Source organism: Lissotriton vulgaris, chromosome 1_1 (assembly GCF_964263255.1).
Source record: "Lissotriton vulgaris chromosome 1_1, aLisVul1.2, whole genome shotgun sequence".
NCBI lineage: Eukaryota > Metazoa > Chordata > Amphibia > Caudata > Salamandridae > Lissotriton > Lissotriton vulgaris.
The window spans coordinates 390960165-390987694 of NC_141685.1; the positions used below are offsets into that span (position 1 = coordinate 390960165).

Below are 27530 nucleotides of genomic sequence, written 5' to 3' on the forward strand. Positions count from 1 at the left end.
CTCATTTATCTCTCACTGCACGCTTTAATTGCAAACATCGATATTAATCAACTAGCCTACTCACATTGCAAGATTGTTATCTTTCTAATTAATGTGCCTTCAGAACGCTGAATCACCTCGCCTGCTAAGTAGTTGCTGAGATATTTGTGCCATCGCTGTGTTGCCTTGACTGACTTTTATCTCGTGTCTTCTGCACACTTTGCATTATTTTGCCTGTTTGCTCCGTCCCGCCGGCCATTTTGTTGTTGATATTATTGTTGTCGCCCTGCCCGAGTCTCCGCCCCGCTCCCGCCTTCCCAGCTGACCCTCCCTCCCACTGAGACTATCAGGGCCGCGCTGGGAAGATCGCGCTGTGACCGTCCTGCCTACCACAGACACGGCCGCTCCTCCACGCTGCTCCCGACCTGCCTCCCCTAACCGCCTGGTATCGTTGATCTCCCCAGCTGCTTGCACTCGTCGCTACCATTATTTCATCTCGCTCTGCAGGACCGCTTATTTGCATACAGCGCTGCTATTCATTTATTTATTTAATTAGCTCGCACTATAGGAGCGCTCCATTTGTTTGCATACAGCGCTGCTATTCATTTAATTAGCTCGCATTGTAGGAGCGCTTCATTTGTTTGCATACAGCGCTGCTATTCATTTATTTATTTAATTAGCTCGCATTGTAGGAGCGCTTCATTTGTTTGCATACAGCGCTGCTATTCATTTATTTATTTAATTAGCTCGCATTGTAGGAGCGCTCCATTTGTTTACACCGCTGCTAGCAATTTAACTATCCCGCAGTACTGGACCGTCTGAACTGCACTCATCGCTGCTAATTTCTCATTCATCTCTCACTGCACGCTTTAATTGCAAACATCGATATTAATCAACTAGCCTACTCACATTGCAAGATTGTTATCTTTGTAATTAATGTGCCTTCAGAACGCTGAATCACCTCGCCTGCTAAGTAGTTGATGAGATATTTGTGCCATCGCTGTGTTGCCTTGACTGACTTTTATCTCGTGTCTTCTGCACACTTTGCATTATTTTGCCTGTTTGCTCCGTCCCGCCGGCCATTTTGTTGTTGCTATTATTGTTGTCGCCCTGCCCGAGTCTCCGCCCCGCTCCGGCCTTCCCAGCTGACCCTCCCTCGCCCCTCCCCTCCCACTATCCACATATGACAGATGCATTTGCGCGCAGCGTTCACGCACAGTGGTCGCGCCCCATGCGCGCCGAAGGTGCGCCAAAGGTAAGCCCGTCTACGCCCGTCCGCGCCTGGACCGCGCCCAGCGCCAGACCCCCTGGCCCTTGTACCACCTACCCCACCCGGATTACATACGACGCCACCACCCTCTTAGCTCTAAACCCCGGCCGTCTCCCCAACTGCGTCCAAGCCGCTCCTAGACACACCCATGGACCCTTCTCTTGCAACTCCTGCAAGTTCGACGGCACCAAGAACAACTCCTCATCCTCGAACACAAAACAGTTATCTGACCCCAACCACCTAAAATGCATCCTGCTCAACACCCGCTCGGTCCACAGGCACGCCATCGACCTCTGGAATCTACTAGACACCATCTCTCCGGACGTCGCCTTCCTAACAGAAACATGGATGAACGCCTCTTCCGCCCCAGACATCACCATTGCCATTCCGGAAGGCTACAAGATCATCCGTAAGGACCGCACCGACCAAACAGGAGGAGGCATCGCTATCATCCATAAGAACTCCATCCGCATCTCTACCAGCTCAGACGTCAACCTTACCAGCGCCGAACACCTTCACTTCCAGATCCACACCGATCCCAAGACCACACTCAGAGGCACCCTCCTCTACCGACCTCCAGGATCCCGTGCACAATTCAACGACGACATCACTGACTTTATCACCCCTCACGCCCTCCCTTCCGTGGAATACATTCTACTGGGAGACCTCAACTTTCACCTGGAAAAGAGCAATGACAGCAACGCCACCACCCTTCTGGACAATCTCGCCAACCTCGGACTCAAACAACTTGTCACTACCCCCACCCACATCGCAGGTCACATACTCGACCCTATCTTCACCTCCAGCAAACATGTCTCCTTCAGTCACACCACAACTCTACATTGGACGGACCACAGCTGCGTTCACTTTAGCTACAATAAGACCACAGCTCATAACCATCCTCAACCTACTCTGCGAAGAAACTGGAACAAAATCACCATCGACCAGATCTCCTCATCGCTTCTTCAAAACCCCCCTGTCTACTCCTCAAACCCCGACCAAGCAGCCATTAACCTCACCCAATGGCTATCCAACAGCGCCGACACCCTAGCACCGTTAAAAAAACGCCAAATCAAGCTAGGCAGCAAAAACGCCTCCTGGTTCAACAACGATCTTAAGAAATCTAAGAAACTCTGTCACTCCCTCGAAAAGGCCTGGAAAAAAGACCCAAACACCAGCACCAGGGACGCCTTCAAAAACGCCACCCGCATACACCACCAACTAATCCGGTCTGCCAAGATAGCCGCATTCAAAGACCGACTAGATAACAACGCCCACAACAGCAAGGAATTATTCAACATCGTCAAAGAGTTTACCAACCCTTCAGCCAACTCCAACGACATCACCCCCTCTCAAGCCCTCTGCAACTCCCTAGCTTCATTTTTTCACAACAAAATCGCAGACATCCACAACAGCTTCGACAACCGACCCGGAGACCAACCCACCCAACCCTCTGCAGGACCTTCACCCCTTCACATCCTTAATGACTGGAACCCAATCTCCACTGAGGACACCATCCGTCTGATGAACTCCATCCACTCAGGATCCCCCACAGACCCATGCCCTCACCACATCTTCAACAAAGCATACTCCATCATAGCACCACACTTCCGAGACGTCATCAACTGCTCCTTCAAATCCGCCACCTTCCCGGAAAGCTGGAAACATGCCGAACTCAGCGCCCTTCTGAAAAAACCCACAGCTGACCCCACCGAACTCAAAAACTACCGCCCCATCTCGCTCCTTCCATTCCCGGCCAAAGTCATCGAGAAAGCTGTCAACAACCAGCTCGCCGCATTCCTCGAAACCAACAAATCCCTCGACTCCTCACAGTCCGGCTTCCGAGCCAAACACAGCACTGAGACCGCCCTCATCGCAGCCACAGACGACATTCGAACTCTACTGGACAATGGAGACACAGTCGCCCTCATCCTCCTCGACCTCTCCGCAGCCTTCGACACAGTCTGTCATAGCACCCTATTACAGCGCCTCAGAAACATCGGAATCCAAGGAAAAGCACTGGATTGGATCACCTCGTTCCTCACCGGAAGAACCCAAAGAGTCCGCCTCCCACCTTTCAAGTCAGAGGCCACTGAAGTCATCTGCGGTGTGCCACAAGGATCTTCACTCAGCCACACCCTCTTCAACGTATACATGAGCCCCCTCGCGGTCATCGCACGCCAACACAACCTCAACATCATCTCATACGCTGATGACACTCAACTGATCCTATCACTCACCAAAGACCCGAACACTGCCAAAACCAACCTACATGAAGGAATGAAAGAAGTAGCCGAGTGGATGAAGCACAGCCGACTAAAACTGAACTCAGACAAAACAGAAGTCCTTATCCTAGGTACCTCCCCCTCCGCCTGGGATGACTCTTGGTGGCCAGAGGCCCTTGGAAAAGCACCCATCCCGACGGACCACGCACGGAACCTGGGCGTCATCCTGGATCCTTCACTCTCCATGTACAGACAAGTCAACGCCGTTTCATCATCCTGCTTCAATATTCTTTGCATGCTCAAAAAAACATTTCGCTCGATCCCCACCGAAACTAGAAAAACTGTCACCCACGCTCTGGTCACGAGCCGCCTGGACTACGGAAACACACTATACGCCGGTACCACCGCAAAACTCCAGAAAAAACTCCAACGCATTCAGAACGCTTCAGCCAGACTCATACTAGACATCCTGCGTAAAGACCACATCTCGGGTCACCTGAAAAACCTCCACTGGCTCCCCGTCAATAAAAGGATTACTTTCCGCCTCCTAACCCACGCACACAAAGCACTCTACGAACTTGGACCCGAATGCCTTAACACACGACTCTCCTTCTACACCCCTTCCCGCCAACTACGATCCTCCAACCAAGCCCTTGCTACAGTACCTCGCATCAACAAAACTACCATGGGAGGTAGATCCTTCTCCTACTTGGCAGCTAAAACCTGGAACTCACTTCCCACGCACCTTCGCCTCACTCAGAACCACCTAGCATTCAGAAAGCAACTTAAAACTTGGATATTCGACAAGTAATTCCCCCACCCTTCTTCAAGCGCCTTGAGACCCTCTGGGTATGTAGTGCGCTATATAAATCATTTGACTTGACTATGTACGCCCACTGGCAAAAATTGTACAAACGTATGTGTATGCTCTTGTCTCGTGCACAGGTGACATCGAGATTGCCGCCTCGATCTCCGCAGACATTAAGAACAGCTCACAGCAGCTGAATGAATGTCTTAAGCATGTTACAAACCAGATGTCAGACAGTTATCTAAAACTGAATGGAGATAAAACAGAGGTGTTGTTTGTAGGGAACAACCCCTCCCTCTGGAATATACTCAACTGGCCAGTTGAATTAGGACTGCTTCCGGCACCTGCTCCATCAGTCAAGAGCTTAGGGTTCTGGATTGATGAGATGCTATGGAAGTCCAGGCGAAACAGTTGGCAGCATGTTGTTTCTGACTTCTTCGCGCTCTAAGAAAGTTTTTTGGCTGGCCTCCAGTCTAGCTACTCAGAATAGCAGTACAGGGTTTTATCAACTCACTCCTAGACTACGGGAACTCCCTTTAATTAGGCAGTCCCAAATCTGTTACCAACCGACTGCAGGTAATACAGAATGCAGTTCATCTACTCATGCTTTGTCAGCACTTCACTTGCTGCCAATCCGGAAGAGGATACAGTTTAATTCACAAACATCATTGTGAATTGTCACCAAAGTTCCTGGTGCATTTAATTGGCACATAATATCAGACAATGTGATAAATCAAAATGTACTTTGGAGAATTAGAGGGGCTTTTTATACAGTTTGCAAGTGGACATGTTTGAAATGTATTTTGTTCGAATACGTTTTGCAGATTTCTGAAATGTTTGGTGTAACATACTTTGTTGTTTTTTTGTTTTTTTAAGATCTGTGTACCTTCATAACAATAAACTTTCTGATGCCAGTTTACCTGAGCACATGTTTAATGGGTCGGACAATGTGGAAATTCTCATACTGTCCAGCAACTTCCTGAAGCATGTGCCAAAGAATCTACCTGCAGCCTTGTACAAGCTACATCTCAAGGTAACAAAAGCAAGCTGCATGCATGAGAGTGCATTCATGTATTTACAGGACTGATTTTTAGGGTTGAATTAATCAAATTCCCTCTGCAAATATTGCAGATATGATAATAACAGTTATAGTCCAGCAAATCTATGAATTTTTACCTCATGCGAGATGTTTCAGATTTCAGGCATGTTTACATCACAATCTGCTGTACTTCTGTGCTTTTCAATTCCACGAAAATGGGCAGTAGAATAAGTTATTCCCTTCCATCATTCGACAGATTAATTCTGTGGAGGCTACATCTTCGTCTGTGCCAAGATTAATATTAAGGGTGCACAGTGTTGTTAATGTTAAGGGTGCATCAAACAATAACTAAAAACATGGTGCGGATCGTGTTTGATAGGACTTACTAGAGGGTAAATACATAGTACAGCCTTCACGGAGCAATATATTAGGAGGAGCAAGGGCATGTTGAGAGCCAGAGCACAAATTTGGCCCTGTCTGGCTACTACATCCACGAGCAATGATACAAAGGCCACACGTACTGCATCATGGGAGCCACCTCATAAGCAAACACTCAGCTAAGTAGCCCCAAGTTGCGTAGGTCTCCACAAATAGCCTCTTGTCTTCTTCGTAACCAGCTTCGCAAGCAGACATAAAGTATGAGATTTGACACGTTTATGTCGCCAAACCTGAGAGGAGAAGCGAATGTTGACTGGTCCTTCTAAATGGACAAAAGTGTCTGAAACAGAAAGAACCATCTTTGTAATCTTTATTAAAACATTGGAATGTTGGGAGCTCAATTGAAGACAATGGAGTGCCCAGAGCATAAACATTCCAATGTTTGTTCACTGCTGTTGCTGTGAACATAGGCCTCACAGAGCCCGAGGGGATTTCAACCACCTAGGGCTCCTTGAGGCCTTTGTTTTACAAATTAGAACATTTGGCCCTCTAGGGGCGGAATGTTCTAATAGCCTTAGCGTGCCTTTAATGCTGGAGCGGGCCTTTAATTTCTACAGTGATTTAGAAGATTTCTCCCCAACCAAGTGCAAGCACAGAAAGTGTGAAGTACCTGTACAGCTAGGGCGAAATTTATCAAGGTTTTGCATCACCCTTGCTCCACTCAAGGGGGCGTAAGGGAAATGCAAAACCTAAGTGAAGTTTATCAAGCCATGTAAGGTCACCTTGCATGGCCCTGCATGACTTGTTCAATCTAGAGTAATGCAAGGCAGCACAAATTGGTGCCTTGCGTTACTCTGCCCCAGGGAAGTGTTACATGGGTGCAGCGTGGGTGTTCCCATGCATCCACCCATGGATTTTGGTGCATTGTCAGATTTACCATCAGTGGTAGACCTGGGAATGCATAAAAATGGTATGCCAGCTGAAGCATGACGAGGAGAAATATCTGTATTTCTCCTCGTTTTTAACTCTTTCTACATGTTCTGCATTCTACATAGAAAGGACATGCCTCTCTGGATTATTTTTATGCATGAAGGAGTCCTTCCCTGAACAAAAACAACCCTGCCTACATCACAGACACCCTTGCGCAATGGCGCAAGGGTGCCTGCGATGGCACTTGTTAGCCACAAGTTCTCCAGCGCTTTGAAAGGATCAGAATGTGCTGTATAATGTTAAATACGGCACATTTCTGCCCTTTTACGCAGCACATATGAACAAGGTGACTTGCTGCATTGCGCAGAATGAAAAAATTATAAATTTGGACTATAGTTTTCACCAAAAGCCCCCTACTGAAAGAGCAATTTCGGTAAGACCATGAAATGTGACTATAGGACAGAAAGCCAGGCATGGCCTTCAGGTATTCTCAATTGCAAGCCAAAGGAAGCTCTTGGCAGAGGAATGATTTTAACCACAGCATACCTTACCATATTCACACTGACACCTCACTCTATAGCCCAAAGGGGGAAAACAGGTGACCAGTTTGAAGTATCTTCTCCTTGCTGAACAGAAAGCGGTGTTTATTTAAAAAAAGACAGGCCCAGATCATTGCTTAGGAACATCAAACATGTGAGTTGGTTTGAGCCTCTTTTCAGTCTTGCTACAAAACCCAGAACTGGTGCTTCCTAGACTAGCTCCTGCCAGAAAATGGAAGTGCTGTAAAATATAGGAGTTGACAGGGTGGGAATTTTTAAGGAATAGTGTTAAGGTCACCGCCCAGTCACTGCATCTACATATCACCTGCAACTCTAAATGCTACTGGAATCTGGAAGACTAGAGGAGAATGTGGATAGTACATTTCCTGCACCTAAAGAAGGACTGAGAAAACCTGCTTCCTTCTGACTATCCTAAAGACCATACTCTGGCTCAGAGAATCTGATCTTATGGAACTCCACAGGGAGAAGAGGACTGAGGACATCTTGGAAGAAGAACCTGCTGGCCAATAGAACTCAATTTTAGTTTGAGCCCTTGTTATTAAACGCTTTTGAAGAGTGCCAGTCACTGCTATCTATTGGCTTGTATATCGAAAGCGTGGAACCTTTGTGAATGACCAGAAAGAATATATTCAGCTTTTTGTGGAGTTGGGATGTAAACATTCTTTTTAACTCCTGGAGGAAAGGTCTAAGGTGCCAAGTCTACCTTACAAAGAGACACATTGAGCAGGGAAGATTTCCTAGTTGATCCTACTCAAAGCTTTCTACAAAGCCGTTTGAAGCTCTTGCAAGAACGCAAAAGCCAAATATCTAACCTAGTGGAGTTCTCTGAAGATTTTTATATTCCCAATTGTTTTCTATGGACTTTCTAAACTGTGACTTCAAAAAATAATATCTTCTGATCTCTTTAACCAACTTTTCTTACTTCGGTGTTGTTTAAAAAAAAAATACCTTTTTTTACTAATTTCTTCTGGGAATATTAACTGTTTTATTTCATGAATTTATTTAATGATGTTTCGGTGCTTCTGTATATTACACACATTCATTCTCTGAAAAAAAAACTGTCTCTTGAGACAGGCTACGAGTTAAGTGCCGATTCCACACAGAAACGTTCTTTTATCATTTTAGGCACAAGATTGTTTACCTTTGTGGGGCCTCTTCCTAACTAGTTTAACCTACAAGCTCCATCAATGGTCTCATTACTGCTTAATCAGTTGGGGAAAAGCAGGGTCATCAAGAAAGCTGAACTAAAAGATTGGATGGCCAGGATTCTTCAAAAGTACTTTCATAACCACATGACTGGTTTAATGAGATGCTGTTTCTGTACGCAGAGTAGACATTTAGACGAGCAAGCCTTTTATATAGTTAATATAATCTTGGGCTTAATCATTGTCACCAAAAGGTAGCGTTCATATTTCTCACATACGGGGGGATGATACATTTGGTTGCAGCATTATGCGCTTTCTGCAGTCTGTCATCAAATTCCATTATTTGCCTACCAATTATCCCACTCATAAACAACTGTAATTGAAATATTTTTACAGTCTGTAACTTGAAAATGCTAATTTTGGTTGTAGAGTAACAAACTCGAGAAGATCCCAAAAGCGGCCTTCAGTCATCTCAGAGGCCTTCGGGAACTTTACCTGCAGAATAATCTTTTAACGAATGAAGGCATGGATAATGAAACTTTCTGGTAAGACTTTTCCTCCAGTGACAGGTTGATTCTGCAACCATGGTTGTAATCGCTTGCACTATGTTTGCAGAAAAGTATCATCTTGCTTAGAGAACTTTACAAGTCCTGCTATGTTGTACTAATGCCTGTATACGGTATTTTCTAATCTACAATCCTGATTACAATTTCATTTAGTTATATGTGTGACAAATCTTTTTTCCTTTTACTTTTGTAAAAGACAAACTGTGGGTGGGAGTTGTATTAGCCAGAAAGTTGACAGGAAGTATTATCAAATATTGATGCAGTCTAATATGGAAAAGAAGCTAAGAGTTGAAGGTTTTTATCTGTGCATCAGATGTAAGCTAAGCTAAGGGGTGAACAAGTCTGGGTCTTAAGCTTCAATTACTGTGGTCATGAAGAATAGTGACCCCTGGTAATAGTGTCAAATGACACTAAAAGATAACACATGGCCAGCAGGTGGACATTACAATCATAAAGAATAACTAACACATCACTTGCATTGAGAGAGTTTGTTGCACCATTGGAATAGCTTGGTTAGTTGTCTCTAAGTACCTTATGCTAGCAGATGTATAGCTGCAAATGGTTGGCAAACACAAATTTCCCTTATTTTACTATAGATAAAAATACCACATCCCTAATGAAATGATTAATGATGGGTACTTAACCTTTCTTGAGGGCTTCTGGGAGTTGCTTTCTCAGGTCAGATTGGATGGGATTGATAGCATATTGTGAGCCTTATCATTGTCGAAATGACTGACATTTGATCAGATCTCTAAATAAAGCTGCTAAATGTATCAGTAATGGCTAGTGAATATGAGCTACTATGCCAAGGAAGGGGGTGACAATATTTTACCATCTGGAACAGCACTTGTCTAAATGAAACCATATCTGTTTGATTTTTTATTTAGTTATAGTGCAGTGACATTGTCTTTGTATGATTGTTAAATGGTGTGAAATTAATATGCAGGTTAGATCATGTGTCCAGCTTTTCAAGTGCCAGGCTTTTCTCATCTTTAAAAAAAGGAGAAATGTACATTGGAGCTGGTTCAATTTTCTTCTTTTGATAGATAGGGGAGATAAGGGGCCTCTGATGGTGAGTTTGATGCATTTTTAGTGGGAGATGAGAGCATCAGTGTCACGGTGAGTGGAAAAAATATTGTATGGATTCTACCCGCCTGGTATGATGACGAGGAAGACCTGTGTGGGAATGGTTGGAATTTGTTCTGGCTTACCTTTTCTTAAGTGCTCCAGTTTTAGGAGAAGGGTACCTCTCAGTGGCTTGACCAGATGATGAGCGATTGGTTTTAGTAGTGCAGGAAGTCTTCATGGAGATTGTACGGTTTAACATATTATCTGCTTTGTGGGAGGGTCAAAAGCGTTCTCTGAGGGTGGTGTAGTAATCTCTGAGGTTGGTGTGGGGAGGCCACTCATCTGGAGAATCATACCTTTGTTATTCAGGCAATCTGGGTCTGGCTTTAGTGCCATATCATGTCCCTAAGATGTTTGTTCAGTTCTGGCGTCAGATTAGTACAATCTTTGAGGCACTGATAAATAAGCATATGTAAATAAGCAGGAAGAAGGCAATCTTCCCAGATGCTATTGAGTGTACTATGCTAAATTCATGGGACAATCGATTGTGCAAATTCGGTTTCAACTCTCATCTTCCTTACTAACAAAAGAAGGTATCCAGGCAGACTGGAGTATTTGTTGTCCAGGCTGAAAGTTAATTACAACTAGGTTTCATTGCTGCTGGAAGGGTTCAGTCTTGGAGAAGAGTCTATTTGATGCAAGCGTACTTCACGATCTTTAAGGGTAGTGGGAACTAGGATGCTTGCAAGATGCTCACTTATTAGGTGCAGTGACAAACAGACCAGTTTTCTTCCAATAGGAGAAGATGATGGGAAGAAGGTGAGATATTGCAGAGGAATGCATACTGCATTTGATGTGGAAAGAGGAGATAACAAAAACATCTTTGTCATCTTCTAAAGTATCCCAGTGAGGGAAGAGGGAAGTTTATTGCTGAATTATACGCTTGGCGGAAAATGTATGTAAAGACTTAAGAAGGTATAGGTCCGTCAAATGTGAGTGGAAACTAAATGGATCTTTGATCAGAACTGTATAACAGATGATGTTACATTGACCAGTCTACTATGCATCTATGTGTTAGATAAGTGTATTCCTATAAATAGTGTGAATCTGCAAAATGTAACTGCTTTTTCTCGGGTGACACTTTTGTGCAAGACCACGAAGTGCACTGCATTGAAAGCAACCCAAGATTGCATTTTTCTTATTATAGATCCCACAGGATTCTACCTGAAACAATATACTACTGGACATGCACAAAATGTGACGGAAAGTCCTCACACACCACCAGGTGTTATGCTTTATCATAGGATGGCACATTGTTTTTAATCTTTATATATTACGGGTCTGTTCTTAGGTTGAAGGGCCTCCCTGTTTTCAGGTGTAGGTCCACTCTCCATCAAACCATGTTTTAGGAGAGCATGGGGAGTCCTGTGATGAAGCATGACACCTGGTGAACTATGAGGGCATACTGTCACATGTTTGTGTATGTCCAGTAGTAGATTGTTTCAGGTAGACTCCTAAGGGATATATAATATACAACATGCGATCTAGTGGCTTTGTTGTGTTAAGAAGTAATGGACAAAAGGATTTTCCCATCATGATGCTACAATGACATCAATTACAATTGTAGCTGGTGGGCTAGGACTTTTCAAGCCTTTGCGGGACATTAGAAGGGCTCTCTGTGCTGGACCACAATGGTTTATAGGCCTGTCTTCATAGATTATGGATTTGGTGCCATGCAATTGCCAGAGTCTTTATGTAAATTCGATGGCTTTCTCTGTGCTGGAGTTGGGGGTTGTTGGGATCACCATTTCCTCCTACAGTCAAAATGAGACAGTGGAAAGTGCACGTGGACGGTAGGACAGCTTCCATTTTTCAGTAGAAGTAGCATTAATAGCCACTTATAAATCATAGCCTTGAAGCAGTATTTCTGCATAGGGGCATGTTTTAAAAAATTAGCTGAAAAATGAATGATAAGCTCATTCATGTTTTTTGGGGCCACATTACATACAATGTGTGTGGGTCCAACAGGCATGTGGCCAACTTTTTTGAGCCCCAGGGGTCTTTTGAATTACAGAAGGGGCTGCAGACACTTGCGTGGCTCATTCTGTAATACAGATAGCACTGGCACACAAGTAGCAGAAGTTCTATCCTAAAGGGGTGCTTCTTCATTTACTGCAGATGTGGTCTCATACAGGTGAGGCTCTAACTTTGCCTGTGCACCACCGCCATGTTATGGATGCAGGCACAGAGACAAAGAGCCTGTCAGGAGGTGCAATGACTATGTGCTAGAATGAAGTGGCTCACAATATGTGTACCCTGTGGGGTGCCCCTTTGAAAGGGAGTCCTATTGACCCCATCAGACATCCAGTTGCAGGCAGGCGCAGTCATTTCTTCGCCCGCTTGTAGAGGAATCTCTGTCCCTCTTTAAAGTGCAGGCTGGGTGCCATTTTTCCATACTCCGTTGCCCCAAGGACAAGTTTGCTTCTGCTCTTTGGTCAGGGCATTATCAGCAATGGGGTGTACTGTCTGTATTTGCATGGCACCCCTAGTTAAATGTGTGCTGCAATACAAACGGGCACAGTCCACTCTTACTGTAATATGGTCCATCGTTTAATGTATATGTTATGCTATAGTGAACAAGCACTAGCACAGCATTATGTGGTAGGAAAAGACTAATATGTACACTGACATGTTTTTTGTTTTAAAGGCACCTGCCAAGCCTTGAATGTTTGGATTTATCCAACAATAATCTTACACAAATCCCTTCTGGTTTACCTCGAAACATAGTCCTGCTACATCTTGAGAAAAATGCCTTGAGGACTATCCCTGCTGATGTGTTCACTCAGATTAGAAATCTTGAGTATCTCCTGCTCCACAACAACAAGCTAAGGGCCAAGGGAATACACCCTCAAGCCTTCCAAGGCCTGAAAAAGTTGCATACTGTTCACTTGTATAACAACATGCTGGAAAGGGTGCCGAGTGGGCTACCACGACGTGTCAAAAGACTTATGATTTTACATAATCTGATAACCGGGATTTCCAAAAATGACTTTGCCTTTACTTACTACCTAGAGGATCTAAACCTGAGCTACAACAAAATCATCAGCACCCAAATTCACCGTGAAGCTTTCCGCAAACTGAGAGTGCTTAAATCGTTAGATCTTTCTGGCAATAACCTGAAACTTTTGCCCTGGGGTTTGCCAAAGAACTTGGAAATTTTGAAGCTCAGGAATAATGAAATTAGCTCTATACCCAAAGGTTCTCTTTCACAGATGTCAAAACTGAAGGAACTCAACTTGGGTAACAACAAATTGAAGATCAACTCCATCTACACAGGAGCATGGGCCGAACTTGACAATCTTCAGGTAAACGTGTAACTTTGCCCTATGGGTCTTTTGCACTGATGGAGTAATGTGTTGTGTTCCTGTAGAGTTTGTGCCCAGCATACTTTGTCCTGATATATTGTGAAGCGAAATATATTTACATGTGTGTTGTTGTCACCAAACCAATCAGCATGTAATGTTCTCACCAGAGGGCCTGACATCTAATAATCTTGAAAGCATATGCCTGGGTTTTTGCAATCCTGTACTGCATGAGTGTGGAACATGTCACTGAGAACCACAATTACATATGTGATTTATGATTTTTGTGTGGAGAGCCATCGAAAGTAAGATGTATACCATTACTAAGTACTTCTAGTGTGATCAGCAGATTAGTAATTTGAATCCTGGCTAGACCACCTTACTCTTTTAGCATTCCTAAGTGGAAAAATGAGTACTATTTTATTGGGAGATAGTAATCATAGTAACACCAGTTATGTACAGCCCTTAGAAATAACAAGACTCTGGCTACTTTTTACGTCAGGCTCTGGTGATGTTTTAGGTTGAGCAGTTGTGGAGAGCGTTTTGTGATAATCTTGTTGTTGGGCAAAGTTTACCACTTTCTTCATTAACTGCTTTTATGAATTATGCACTTGAAATCCTAGCCATGCTGTCAAGTTTGAAGGTGTGTGTGTGATTGGAAACAATACATATTGAAGTCAAGTCTGCATTGTGTATTTATTGTGAGTTAATGGAGGGACAAAGCAGGAAGAGTTTATGGAGGTAGGAGAAGTAGCAGTATTGATTAGGGAAGATGTTCTCTTTTGTGTGGCTTGCCCCTCCTCGTGTCTTCACCACTGCATCGGTCCTGTATTTTAAAAACTTAACTCTTGATGGCATGTGTATTGAGGTATGTGAGTGCCTAGTAAGAACTGTGAAAAAATCATATTAAATGTGTGAATGAGTTTGCTTTCTTTGGCTTAACTATGTCTTTGGCTGCTTGATTTGGGGAGTGTTAGTGTCTAGTTCTACTTGATATATGGATAGATTCCTTTGTAAAGATACAGTTGTGAGTACACAAAATTCATGACGTGTAAATGTCTGTTTTTTGCTTTTTCATTGTTAACTTGTGATATTTTGCACTGTCCCGTTATATAATTAATGGAGCAATTGAATAACTGACCTAAATATTGTCACAAAAAAGAAGACAATGACCACTCTTCCTTTAGCCAAGCGACCTTTGTCCATGCAGCTGTTGGCAGTTCAGCGAATTATGCCCTTCTTAGGTCTTGCCTACAGACAACTTTAGCTTCATCACGCAACACACATCACTCCACACAACACAATACACAAAACGAACACAGATATAAATATACAGGGAGGGGCTTTAGGCAGTAGGCATAAGGGGTACCTCTTAAGAGACCTATATTGCTTTTGTCACAAGAATTTATCCAGAAAACATTTACATAAGAAAGGATGCTATAGATAGAAGCCAAGACTTGTAAAAATTACAAAAACATTATTTTATTTTATTTTCTTTTGTCTTTTTTGAATTTTACTTTTTTAGATATTTATACATGTATACATTTTATTTTATCTCATAACAACACAATCAGAAATTGATACATATTCACTATACATTTTATAGGTTTCAAAAAGTGCAATTGAAACAAATGTGCCCCTAACAGTATTGTGTCTTGCTAACATACATACTCTCACACATACCTCTCATACATCTACATTCACTATTCTCTATAAAATTACATAGAAACAAGGAAACAGGATTTTACAAAATGAAATAATAACCCAAAAGGTGCATGTGGTGGTTTACTGTTGGTACATGACATTAGAGATTCCACCAGTTAATCATTGATCTGTGTATTATTGACCAATCCTTAGTGCATTGTCCAGATCTTTTTGGAGTGTACAGGGAGGGGCTTTAGGCAGTCCCTGTCAGCCTTTGGCTACTGTGCTTCAGCCGGTTTCAGGCATTGACTCCCGGGAATGTTCATCAGCGTTAGTATCAGCCAGGGCCGGACTGGCTGCAGCGGGCACCGAGTATTTCCCCAGCAGACCGCTAGATTGGGGCGGTTTTGGACTCCGGAGGGGCTGTTTTTAGGTCTCGCTGAACCAGCGCATGCCCTGCTCCGAGACATTTAGTAATCAGGGTTTTCAAAGTGCTGCCTGGTGGCCTATCGCTTGCTTTCATGCGAGCATGCACGCGCGCAGTCGCCATCTGCTTCCTTTTCAGCACAGCCGCCTTCTGTCTTTCCTCAGTCACACAACTTGATCGCGATCACTTTCACTTTCGCGCTGCGCGGCTGTGTCACTTTCACAGCCGCGCGGCCAATGCTTGTTAACCTAATTCCCCGGATAACTGCATTCGCCCTTCCACAGACACCCGTTTGCACTTACCCACCCTAGTCTCTTTTTCATACATTTCCGCCTACATTTCCTCCTAGAATTAGAGGTTCACATCTCCTTTGTGTCTCTGTGTACCTTCATATATGCCCCCAAACTCCCTCTAACACCAAAGTACTATCACTGACCTCAATGTGACCTCTTCTATACTCTATGGCCCACCCTTCATACTATTTCCAAGGCCTCCATAAATGGTTTCCATGCCAGCTGAGCGCAAAGCAGGCATCCGCAGACCCTGCGCCCTCCCTACGCCCTCTAATTCACCAGCCCCCCCCCGACCCCCGCCCCTCTCACCCCTGCCAGGACTTGGCGTGGTCACTGCTGCTTTTAACCCACACGAGTTCAAGAGTTTAAGTAAGTGACAAGGGCTGGGAGGCAATTCTCAGAGCGGAAACGTGCAGCCAGCAGTCTGTGCACCAATCACAGCCCGAGGAGGGTGGGCCACACAGGGGGTGGGGTGGTGCATCTGCACCATCACACACCACACAAACACAGGGGTGTGTAGGCGGCCCGCTGTACAGAACAGGCAGGTACTACACAGCCATGCTGCAGCCCACTCTGTACAAACAACACAAACACACAGATGTGCAGCAGAAACGCAGTACAGAAACACAACACAGCCATGCTGCAGCACACTTTGTACAAACAACACAAACACAGAGAGACGTGCAGCAGACACGCAGTACACAAACACAGCACACACAACACAAACGTGCGTGCTGCAGCACACACTGTGCTAACACGAACACAGAGGTGTGCTGCAGGACATCAAACAGAAACACAGGAGTGTGCAGCAGGACACGCCACATTAAAGCACAATATGCACAACACAAATATAGAACATTAAACACAACTGCACAGGTGTGCAGTAGACACGCTGCACAAAAACACAACAGGAACTAAACAAACATGCATGCTGTAGCACACTGTACAACAACAAAAACACATAGAGGTATGCAGTAGCACATGCTGTACAAAAACACAGCAGGCACAACACAATTATGCTGCAGCACAATGTATATACAACACAAACACACACAACACTAAACATAATCCCACAAAATGCATGAACAAGCACACTCTACACAGAAGCACAGGCATGCCACAGCACCGTATGCAGAAGCAAATAAAACTCACCACACACACACAGAGGTGTGCAGTAGCACCAGGTCTGGACTACGGTGCCCCCGTCCCCTGTAAACCTGTGTTTGGCCTCACAGCCACAGTTTCAAATCACAGTGGGTCCACTCAGCCTTTCATATTTCTGAGGTCAATAACATGAGTACCATTGAGGTGGGTAACGTTACGATATTCTCAAAACGGTAGTCCTGTTAAGCCAAATATAAATGTAGGACTACAAATCCTACAATGAATAGCAAACACCTGGCCTGAATGAGCCCCTTCCACAGAGTCAGTAAACCTGAGCCCTCTGAGACACACGACTCAAACACACGAGAGTAGTAAAGCACACAGCATAAACACAAAAGGGGTTGCAGAAGCCAGTTCAACAGGAAACAGGCCAGGTTATGCAGCACCCTATTCTACAAAAGCACATGGCTGCCAAGTAGCCCCAAGTCATATATGGCACCTTTAGACAGCCCTGGCGTTTAAACTGCCTGCCCTCAGCATGCTGTTATATTTGAGACCAGCAATGTTTATAAGTGAAACTGCACTGATGACGTAGAAGTCAGGGCTGCCCAAGAATATCATATATCTGACATCTGGTCAAATGGCAGCTACAATACAAACAAGCATTGGCATAGCCAATAGGTCTCGCATTTGGGAACTTTTAAGTGTTTAGCCATGCAACAGTTGGTGTTGTTGCACCAAGGATATTCTGCTGCATAACTAAATACTTATAGGGTCCAAAAAGCGAGACCTATTGGCTATGCCAATGCTCGCTATTACCGGGGACCGGTTGCAATATTGGTCTCTTGTAACAAAAACAGCAGCAGTATTTTCCATGCGCAATCTTCCCCCACACCCTCCATCCCGGCCGGTCCGACTCAATTGCCAGGGCCGGTTTGTGTTCCTAGTCCGGCCCTGGTATCAGCCCACAGATTAAGTGGCTGTGAACATCTGTTTGAAAATAATGCACTTCAGGGATTAATGTGTCTCACAGCAATTTATGTAGGCAAACAATCACATCGAAGCTTTTCAAAAACAAGAATAAGTCTTGCCCACGGTAATGGAGTCCTTTTTCAATTACCACTTTTATACAGAAGCCTAAATTGGCCATTATGCAGCATTGTGAGAACTGTAGTTTAAGACATAGATTAAAATAAATTAATGTAAAAGTATAAAGCTGAAAATACGTCACATGCACCTAAAAGCAATGTTTTGCATCACATTTGTGTTAGCCTTTTCACTTTATTTTATCACAGTTACTCCCAAAATATCCAGGGCAGTTCTATGCAGCTAATAGTACGATTTTCTTTTTTAATTTCAAAGTATTTTATTAAGAAATTTTAGCACATAGAGTTGTCTTCGCTTTACCATCGCGGGGTAACAACACAAACTGGCTGATCTTGCCCAGGTCTACATGTTTGGCTGCCCCTCTTTCCACTGTCCTACTATACGAATGAAAGTGATTGAGAGGAGATAGATAGACAGAAAGAAGAAGGAGAAACAAGAAGAGGAGGAGAAGGGTATTGCACCAGATGAAGTGCCTGCTCGCATCTCTAATCTGGCCTGCTGGAGGTTGCTTTGTGGGCGTTCGCCCTTGTACAGTTGTGTTCACAGGGGTTCGTGGGGGTCTAAGTATTCATCCAGCGATGCCCACATTCCCCTGGTTGCTGGTCTCCAGGGAGAATTCCGTAGTGCGATACTGTCTGCGCCCCTGAGATATGTTATCCAGTTGAGCCACCCCTTGAATGACGCCTTAGCTGTTTCCTTCCATTTGAATATATAATAACTGCAAGAAAAAGACAGACAGACCTTCAGAGGCCTTGTAGACTCTTTTGGGAGCAACATGTGGATGTGAGAAGTCTGCATTCAATCAGCAGGTAGATATTGTATCTTATCCATAGGAAATAAAAGAACATTTCTAGGTAAGGGTGTTTCAATAAAGTCCTACTCACCCTTGAAAACAGTTTTTTTTATTTCAAGGCCATGTAGAATTATTTCAGAAGGCGTATCACGTGTTCAGTAGAGGTTTTGTTCAAGATTTTGCAAAGGTATGTGTTTCATAGCGTGCAACTGGTGTATAGCTTGAGTGGCTTCATAAATGACAAAGGGGTAACTCAGGACATCTAGGCACTATCCGCTGCGTAACTTAAAGTCCTTAAATACTGTTAATGCAGGAGTTGTGCCTAAACACCCACTGTTTACAGTATACCAATTCTCTGAACAACTGCGTTTAAGAGGTACGTGGCTTTGTGCATTCTTATTTCTTTTCTTACGTTTATATGTTGCTTTGCAAAAATTTCAGTTTAAGGTCCAGATAACAAATACTTGATAAATAAAGATACCATAGGGTATGCTATTTATCAGGTGCGACAAATAGCACCTATTACGAGTCTATGGAAAATAACATGCAGATGTTGGTGTTTAATCCACCAAAATCCTCATGGTCCAGTAAATACCATGCACATTTCCCCTGTTAAATTTCGGCAGGTTTGAAAAAGTGTGAGGGATCTAACACCTGTGATCGACAATTATCGGATGGGTTAAATACCTTTTAACTCATAATTCTGACCTGTGCATAAATACGGGTTTACGTACAGGTTGGAATTAACTGATCACCTCGTAATCAGGGTCAATAAGTCGAGAGTACAATACATATCAAATCTACACCTCAATTATTCAGAAACAGTGCCAAATAAGGATGATATTTCATTTTGAGCAAAGATCAAATTGTAGTTTGTTCGATAGATGGAATACCTGATTTAATTTTGCTTTAAGCAACGAGGGTAGTAAAACAAGGAGATGGATGCTTCTAATAATTATTTTTGATTGCAGTTTGTATTAGATTTTTCTTATTGGTAAGGCTGTCACGCCGTGTAACACCTCAGAAAATAGGCTTTTATTTAAAAATGCTCATATTTTTATGGGTTTATGTCAGATTATTATGATTCTGAAAAAAAATGTATTTTAGAGAAGGTGAATTTTAATTGGAAAACTGAAATGTTGGCAGCTCCATTGAAGGCAATAGAGTGGCTAAGGGCCGTATTATGACTTTGGCGGTGTTGGTGCGCTCCAAGACCACCAAAGCCATTAAAGACCGCTCACCAGAGTATGACAATTTTTACTCTGGCGAGCGGTTCTTTGGCGGTCCCTCTGCGGGCCTTTGAAAAAGGCACAGCAATGGTAGTATCAAAAGCAGTCCCTTCAGGGCATGGACTATTAAGTCCATGTCCATCAGGAACTGGGGGTGCATGTACACAGGGGGGCACAACATGTGTTGCACTGCATGCACCCCATCCGCAGAGGCAACAGGGGGTACTGAAGGGCTCCCTTTCTTTCCTCACCACCACACTTTTCATGGCGGTTGCACAGTCATAAAAAGTGTGGGGTGAGGAAACTCCTAATATGCTTGGCAGTGCTGCAGCGGCACTGGCAGCATATTAGAGGGCTCAGACCGCTGCACCACCACCAGGGATTGTGGATCCCTGGTGGCCCCCCGTTTGGAAGAACTTTAAATGGTGTTACCCATTTTATTGTTAATCCAAGTCCTGTGATTGCAAACAATATTGGTTTCTATGTTTAAGGGCTGAGATCCAGAAATTCACAAAAGTGAGCTGGAGAGAAAGTTCACTCTCCCAAGACCTCTGAAAGTGCGGCTGCTGGGCAATTGCCCACGTTGGCCATGCCTTAAAATGTCTCTGCGGTAAAGATAAAATGAGTGAATTCTGGGTACCTGTCACTACTCATATCAACCACATTCATGATTCATTTATTTTTTAATTTACATTTGTTACTAACTGAAAATAAAAAGGATACAGCGAGGCAGACACAAAAGAAGGCTGAAGGTAAATAATAATTTAAGAATGAAAAAAAAGCATACAAATGTAATACAGTGTTGCACACCACGGCAAACATAGGTGGAAAAGTACATCATTAGCTTATGACGTGACTCAGTATATAAATAAAATAAGTAAAAATGTAACCCATATAATCCACGCCCAATAAAAATAAAGACCATTAGATGCTTATGCAGGATAAAGCATTTCCAGTCACTCTCGCCCAGATTTTTTCTGTCTGGCTTTTAAGCAGGCTTTTTTCTGCACATCAGACATAACATAAAAACAGAGAGGTGCTTTTAGTCAGCGAACTTCATCCATTGAAACTTTAAGTAGTCAATCACATTTTGCCTCCAGCCACCACTCCATAGAGAATGGAGCAGGACAGCCCACTTTAGCGACTGACACGTGACTGCACAAAACCTGTTCACGTTGTTCATTCACATCTGGTGAAATAGTTCCTTCCCTCAGTGACACATCTGGCTGAAAGTGTGTTTCACTTTATTTATTTTTATAGTTTATATACCGGCTGTTTATTTTTGTCTGTACTGTGCAATGATGATTCCATTTCTGGCTCCATTTTGAAGTTGCTGTCATGAAGTGTTTAAGTAACCTTATAACAATGTGGCTGCCTGCAATCTGAGTTCTTGACAGTTAGTCAGTGCCTCTGCCTGATTCTCAAAAAGCGATTAACATTGTCTACAGAAGAATTTCTCCAGCTAAACAGGTCTTTGGTTCAGTATAGCTATCATAAACTAGACCCCATGAGTTCTTTCCTCATGTGCAATTCTTGTAAACAGAAGGTGGGCGACTAGAGTTAGCAACACGTATGGATACATTATAGCACTCAAATGATAATGGCAAAACATGGCATATGAATCAGATTAGCTGAAAATCACTTTTCAATCATAAACCTGAGTTGTTTGCTTTTCTTGAGGAAACTCAGCCAGAGGCGCTATTTCTTACAGACAACTGAATTAGAGAGCAATCCATGCCTGCTGATTTGGTGGCCCTCCCACAGGGATACACTACAGGTAGATTTCACCGGCAAAACAAAATGGGCGGAGGGGTTGCCATAATTTTTAAGGATGATTTGAAAGGGAATGTTTCCCCTATTAACATTCCTGGGTGTGAGAGTCTTTCCATTTCAGCAGAATTTTCCCCAACCTTTACCATTTCAGGGATATTGGTGTACTGCCCCCGGAACCGGCTACCCAGTACATTCACGCTGCGCTGGATATTGTGGCAGAACAAAGCCTACATTTTGAGGATAATTAATGCAAATGTGCAATTAATCTTGTACAGGATCATTCTGCCATTCAGCTCACACAATTGGAAATGTGTCCCAGACATAAAGAAGGACATCTCCTTGATCCGATTTTTACTGCCATCGTTAATATGAGCTCAGAAAATCCTCTCCCAGTATGCTGGTCAGATCACTACATTGTGAGTATATAAGAAAGGGACCCCCTGAAACTAGTAGCAAGTTCCTAGGTCAGGGCACAATATTTATTCAAATAATAATCCTAGGCAACTATGGGGTCCTTAAACATATTAGGTACAATCGCGCAAAGAAATGTAGGCCCAACACAATAAGACTAATGCAGTGTACAGGAGAAATTAACAAAAACAGTATGGAGATAAGTATTATTCAATTATTTTAAAATGTACATAATATAAAAAGGGAGATTTAAAAATCACAAAAATATCACAGTTGATCATAAGAAGTTACAACAAATACATTCATATTATCCGTCGATAATCATATATGAAAAAACACAAATACAGTCATAAAAAACAACCAAGTGGGTTAAATAATAGTCTCTAGGCGCTTTTCGGCGTGACAACGCCTTCTTCGGGAGAACCACTTGAAGATTCTAAAAATTTGTGGGGAAATGCTTTGAATGCCAAGAAGCAGATGAAATTACAGGTAATTCATGAACAGAACAAAGTCCTATAAAGGGACTACTGTTTTAGCCCAAGATAAATGACGGTCTGATAATGTGCTCACAGTGAATTGGATAGGAATTACTTTCACTGCACCTTCCACAACCAGGCGAACCTTGATAAATATCCGGATTTAAACTATCAGGGTCAGTAGTTTCGACAGTTCTGGAACTGGACTATAGCTAAATATATAAAAATAACGGGAGGTAGATACTTAGTCTGTGACTTGATAATGTCGCCTCAAAAGAACCTGAAAAGGATGCAGATTCAGTATTCACATAATAGGTATTACGGGCATGGATGGCCACATAAACCCGATAAAGGTAATGTTTGCCTGGAGCACACAAAGCTTCTGCAGGGATTCCGGTAGAAAAATCACTACATTGTCCTGGTCTATCTCCATAGAGTAGGAAATAAAATTACCCCTGTCCAACAGCCAAGGTTCCGTCTTTGTTGGTCAAAATTGACTGCAGCAAGTTGGGTATCTACCCAATGAAATTCCATCCCCGAAATGAATGGGAAAATATCAGAAATGTATTAAAAGTTTGGGGATTGGATCAAGAACTCACTGGACAAACGAATTCCTTTGCAATTGCTTAAGATCACCCGGTCCCTGGCCCGAGCCCCCTGGTACACTATGCAACTAATGGAATTAAAAAAGAATGCAAAAGAATAGAAAGAATGTGGAGAACAGATGATTATGCAACCAGTAGCTTAAACACCAAAAAATCAGCAAAGAAATACCACTAAGCTATAAGAGACGCACGACCCACTTATCTCAGCACAAGGATTGGTAGTACATCAAACTCATCAAAAGAGCTATTTAAAATAGTCAATTCTTATATGACACCGACCAGGAGCATTCGGGCCCTTGCCTTCTGAGTCCCGCTGCAATAGGCTAGGACATTATTTTCTTGGAAAAGTTAATGCACCACTCTATGAGGGGAAACAAAGCCTAATGATGTTGCCAATGATCACCTTTAGGAAAGAATAGCAAAAGAGAAATTATCAGCCTTCCTTGAGGTTAGAAAGAAAGACATTGAAGTGCTTATAAAAACAGTAAAATCCAGATTCCCGTTAGGTCTGGCAACTTCTTACATATTTGTTATAGGAGAAAATGCAATCTTTCCGGTTTTGACTGAAATTTCCAACTGCTCACTTGAGAGTGGCATGCCGGGAAATATGCGATTGTGAGACCTCTGCTAAAGAAACCACCCTTACATCCTACATGAGAAGAAAACTACTGGCCAATCTCCTTACTTCCAAGCGTCTGTAAAATATGAGAATTTGTCAACAAACATCTCTCCTTATTCTTGGCGAATAATGGAATTTTACATCCAACTCAAATGGGTTTCCTTCCCGGAAGTAGTACAGCAACAGCACTGTTAGCGGTCACCGAAAATCTGTAAAAAAAACTCTTGATCAAGATTGGATCAGAGTGCAGGCTTTGATACTGCAATTCATCCAATCCAGAGATATGAAAAGGCTGGAATTACCAGTTTAGCCCTCAAATGGTTTGCCTCTTTTTTGAACAACAGAAGCTTTCAACTCTACGAGGAGCCTTTTTGTTCAGATTCACATCAGTTAAAGTGTGGGTCCTCAAGGGGTCATATTTGAGCCCTACACTATTTAATCTTTATGTCCGCCCGTTTGCAGAGATTATACATGCACATGCTTTTTCGATGGTATCATAAGCAGAAGACATGCCAATTAAAATCTTACTTACTTACTGATATAGTAGCAGTGTCCAGTCAACGAAATGCTTATTTAAAGCAAGTAGCAGATGGATGTCGTGAGCTGCCTGAAATTAAACAACGACAAAACTGAAGCACTACTAGTTGGCAATAACCTCTTAAATTGGGTTGAACTGTGCTGGCCTGACTAGCTTGGTGACCCTGCCCCAAAAACCAGAGGTAGAAAGTCCAGTTTTTTGGACTCACAATAAGAACTGCTGGGCTGGTTACCCGGCTTTAAGCGGAGAGTGGTAGTACAAGGGCTAACACATTTAGATTATGGAAATTCTGTTTATTTGGGAAGCCCTCAATCGGTGGTCAAAAGACTCCAAGTGGTATAAAATGCAGTGATACAGACTCTGCTGAAAATACTGAAACATTATGCAGCCTCACCCACCATGGCCTCTCCAAACTTAATGCCAGTATGCAAGAGGATATTGTTCAAGGCCCTTTGCAAATCACTACGATCTGCTGACCAAGGGCTCCTTACATTCATGTAGATCAAGAAAGCTAGGAAATAAGGGTGCTCATTCACTTATTTAGTTGCCAAATTATGGAACACTTTACCTGAAGCGTAAAAACTTGGGGTCACACTACGGTGCTGGTGGGACTGCCACTGACAGACCATTGGTGGAGGTCCCACTGACCCGGAGCCCTTCAGGCCGACCGCCATATTACGATGCAGGTAGTCGGACCCTTGACTGACCGACTGCCACCTCAGACAGGATCTACTGATCCTAATGGGACGGAGGTTAGAATCGTGATGCTGAATGGAGGCGGTACCTGCTCAGGCACCGCTGTCAGCATTATGAGGTCCATTCCCAACTGCATGTTCATGGTGGTCCCACTGCTGTTAAAAGACAGGTGGAAAGGGACTTTTGGGGCCCTGAATATGGCCCTCGTCCCCTGTAGTTTTTATGTAATGGCATATACCCAGGCAGACTTTAAACACAAAAGCTGGCTAAATGGTAAAATATAAACATAAATGTATACCAGATAAAAAGTAATGCAATGGACTGAAATGATATCAAAATAGATAATTTTTAATAAAAAGATCAATAAATACACTTATCACATAAAATACATAAAAAAAGATCAAGTGGCTCTTTTTTAAATATATATTAGAAGCACATCATGATACGTGAAAAAGGATCTTCGTTTTCCTTTTTATGAAGAATAGGACACACAGCCCTATTCTTCATAAAAAGGAAAACAAAGATCCTTTTTCACGTATCATGATGTGCTTCTAATATATATTTAAAAAAGAGCCACATGATCTTTTTTTATGTATTTTATGTGATAAGTGTATTTATTGATCTTTTTATTAAAAATTATCTATTTTGATATCATTTCAGTCCATTGCATTACTTTTTATCTGGTATACATTTATGTTTATATTTTACCATTTAGCCAGCTTTTGTGTTTAAAGTCTGCCTGGGTATATGCCATTACATAAAAATTGTTGTCCCTGACCCAGGAGTCGTATCCACATCAGGGGGTCCTTGTTACCTACAAGACCTCGTCCCCTGTAGGCCACTGGTAAGTGGCCAGAGGGGTTCACGTGGAGGCCCCCAAAACATTCATGCAATGTGTGTCAGGCACCACATGGTGCCTGGCACATGGTGCATGGATGTTTGGAAAAAAGCCCTTTTCTCCTGCTGCTTGTGCTGCAGCCATTTGCTGGGCCGCAGCACAAGCCACAGTAGAAAAAGGCAGTTTTGAACCGCCTACACAGCGGTCATATCGAAATGTGGTGGTTGGGACTAATGACTCCATGTCAGGCGGTCTCAATACCGCTGAGATCCGACTGCCATCATAATGAACCCCTAAGCTTCAAGAAACAGCTGAAGACTTGTCTTTTTACTTAAGGCATATGGATTCTGAGACTGGTATGACCTTTTAGTGCTGGGTGGCCCATTGGACAGCCATGAACTTTAGAAGTGCCAAGAAGAGAATAGAATAGTTGGGGATTTATTCTTGTCCTCTTCAAAAATAATGAAAATAAAATGAACGGTTTAGCCAAAATGTTTATTATTCAAAATTATGCTTAGTAAAATGACTGCTTTAGTGAAGGTTTTTAATTTAAAAACTTTTATTGCAATCATATGGCGTTCACATTTAGGTGACTGCATGTTATCTTTTTTCCATTTATATTTTGTGCATATGCTTGCAATAAAAAATACAAAAAAATTTAAGTCAAGTCAAGTCAAGTCAAAGAATTTATAAAGCGCACTACATACCCAGAGGGTCTCAAGGCGCTAGGGGAGGGGGGGAGGATTACTTGTCGAATATCCACGTTTTAAGTTGCTTTCTGAATGCTAGGTGGTTCTGGGTAAGGCGAAGGTGAGTGGGGAGTGAGTTCCATGTTTTAGCAGCCAGGTATGAGAAGGATCTGCCTCCCGTGGTGGTCTTGTTGATGCGAGGTACAGTGGCGAGGGCTTGGCTGGACGAGCGTAGATGGCGGGAGGGGGTGTAGAAGGACAGTCGTGAGTTGAGGGATTCTGGTCCGATGTCGTAGAGTGATTTGTGTGCGTGGGTTAGCAATCGGAAAGTGATCCTCTTATTGACGGGTAACCAGTGGAGGTCTTTCAGGTGGCCAGAGATGTGTTCGTTGCGCGGGATGTCTAATATGATCCTGGCTGATGCGTTTTGGATTCGTTGTAGTTTCTTCTGGAGTTTAGCGGTAGTGCCTGCGTAGAGGGTGTTTCCGTAGTCCAGTCGGCTCGTGACCAGAGCATGGGTGACTGTTTTTCTGGTTTCGGTGGGGATCCAGCGAAATGTTTTTTTGAGCATGCGGAGAATGTTGAAGCAGGATGAGGATACGGCGCTGACTTGTTTGTTCATTGAGAGTGAAGAATCCAGGATAATGCCCAGGTTCCGTGCGTGGTCTGTCGGGATGGGGGCTTTTCCAAGGGCTTCCGGCCACCAAGAGTCGTCCCATGCAGATGGGGATGTACCTAAGATGAGGACTTCTGTTTTATCTGAGTTCAGTTTCAGACGGCTGTGTTTCATCCATTCGGCAACTTCTTTCATTCCTTCGTGTAGGTTAGTTTTGGCGGTGCTGGGGTCATTGGTGAGAGAAAGGATCAGTTGAGTGTCATCCGCGTAAGAGATGATGTTGAGGTTGTGTTGGCGGGCGATGGTCGCGAGGGGGCTCATGTATACGTTGAAGAGGGTGGG

At 43.3% G+C, this 27530-nt stretch overlaps 1 protein-coding gene across 2 annotated transcripts in view; it reads left to right on the plus strand.

Moving 5' to 3' along the window:
- Nucleotides 1-27530, plus strand: part of PODN (podocan) — a 429517-nt gene that overhangs the window by 348173 nt on the left and 53814 nt on the right. For both annotated transcript variants that reach the window (XM_086952453.1, XM_086952454.1), the window contains exons 6-8: nt 5159-5315; nt 8764-8879; nt 12676-13333. In XM_086952453.1, the coding sequence (XP_086808579.1) occupies nt 5159-5315; nt 8764-8879; nt 12676-13333 (931 nt within the window). The remainder of the gene's footprint in view (nt 1-5158; nt 5316-8763; nt 8880-12675; nt 13334-27530) is intronic.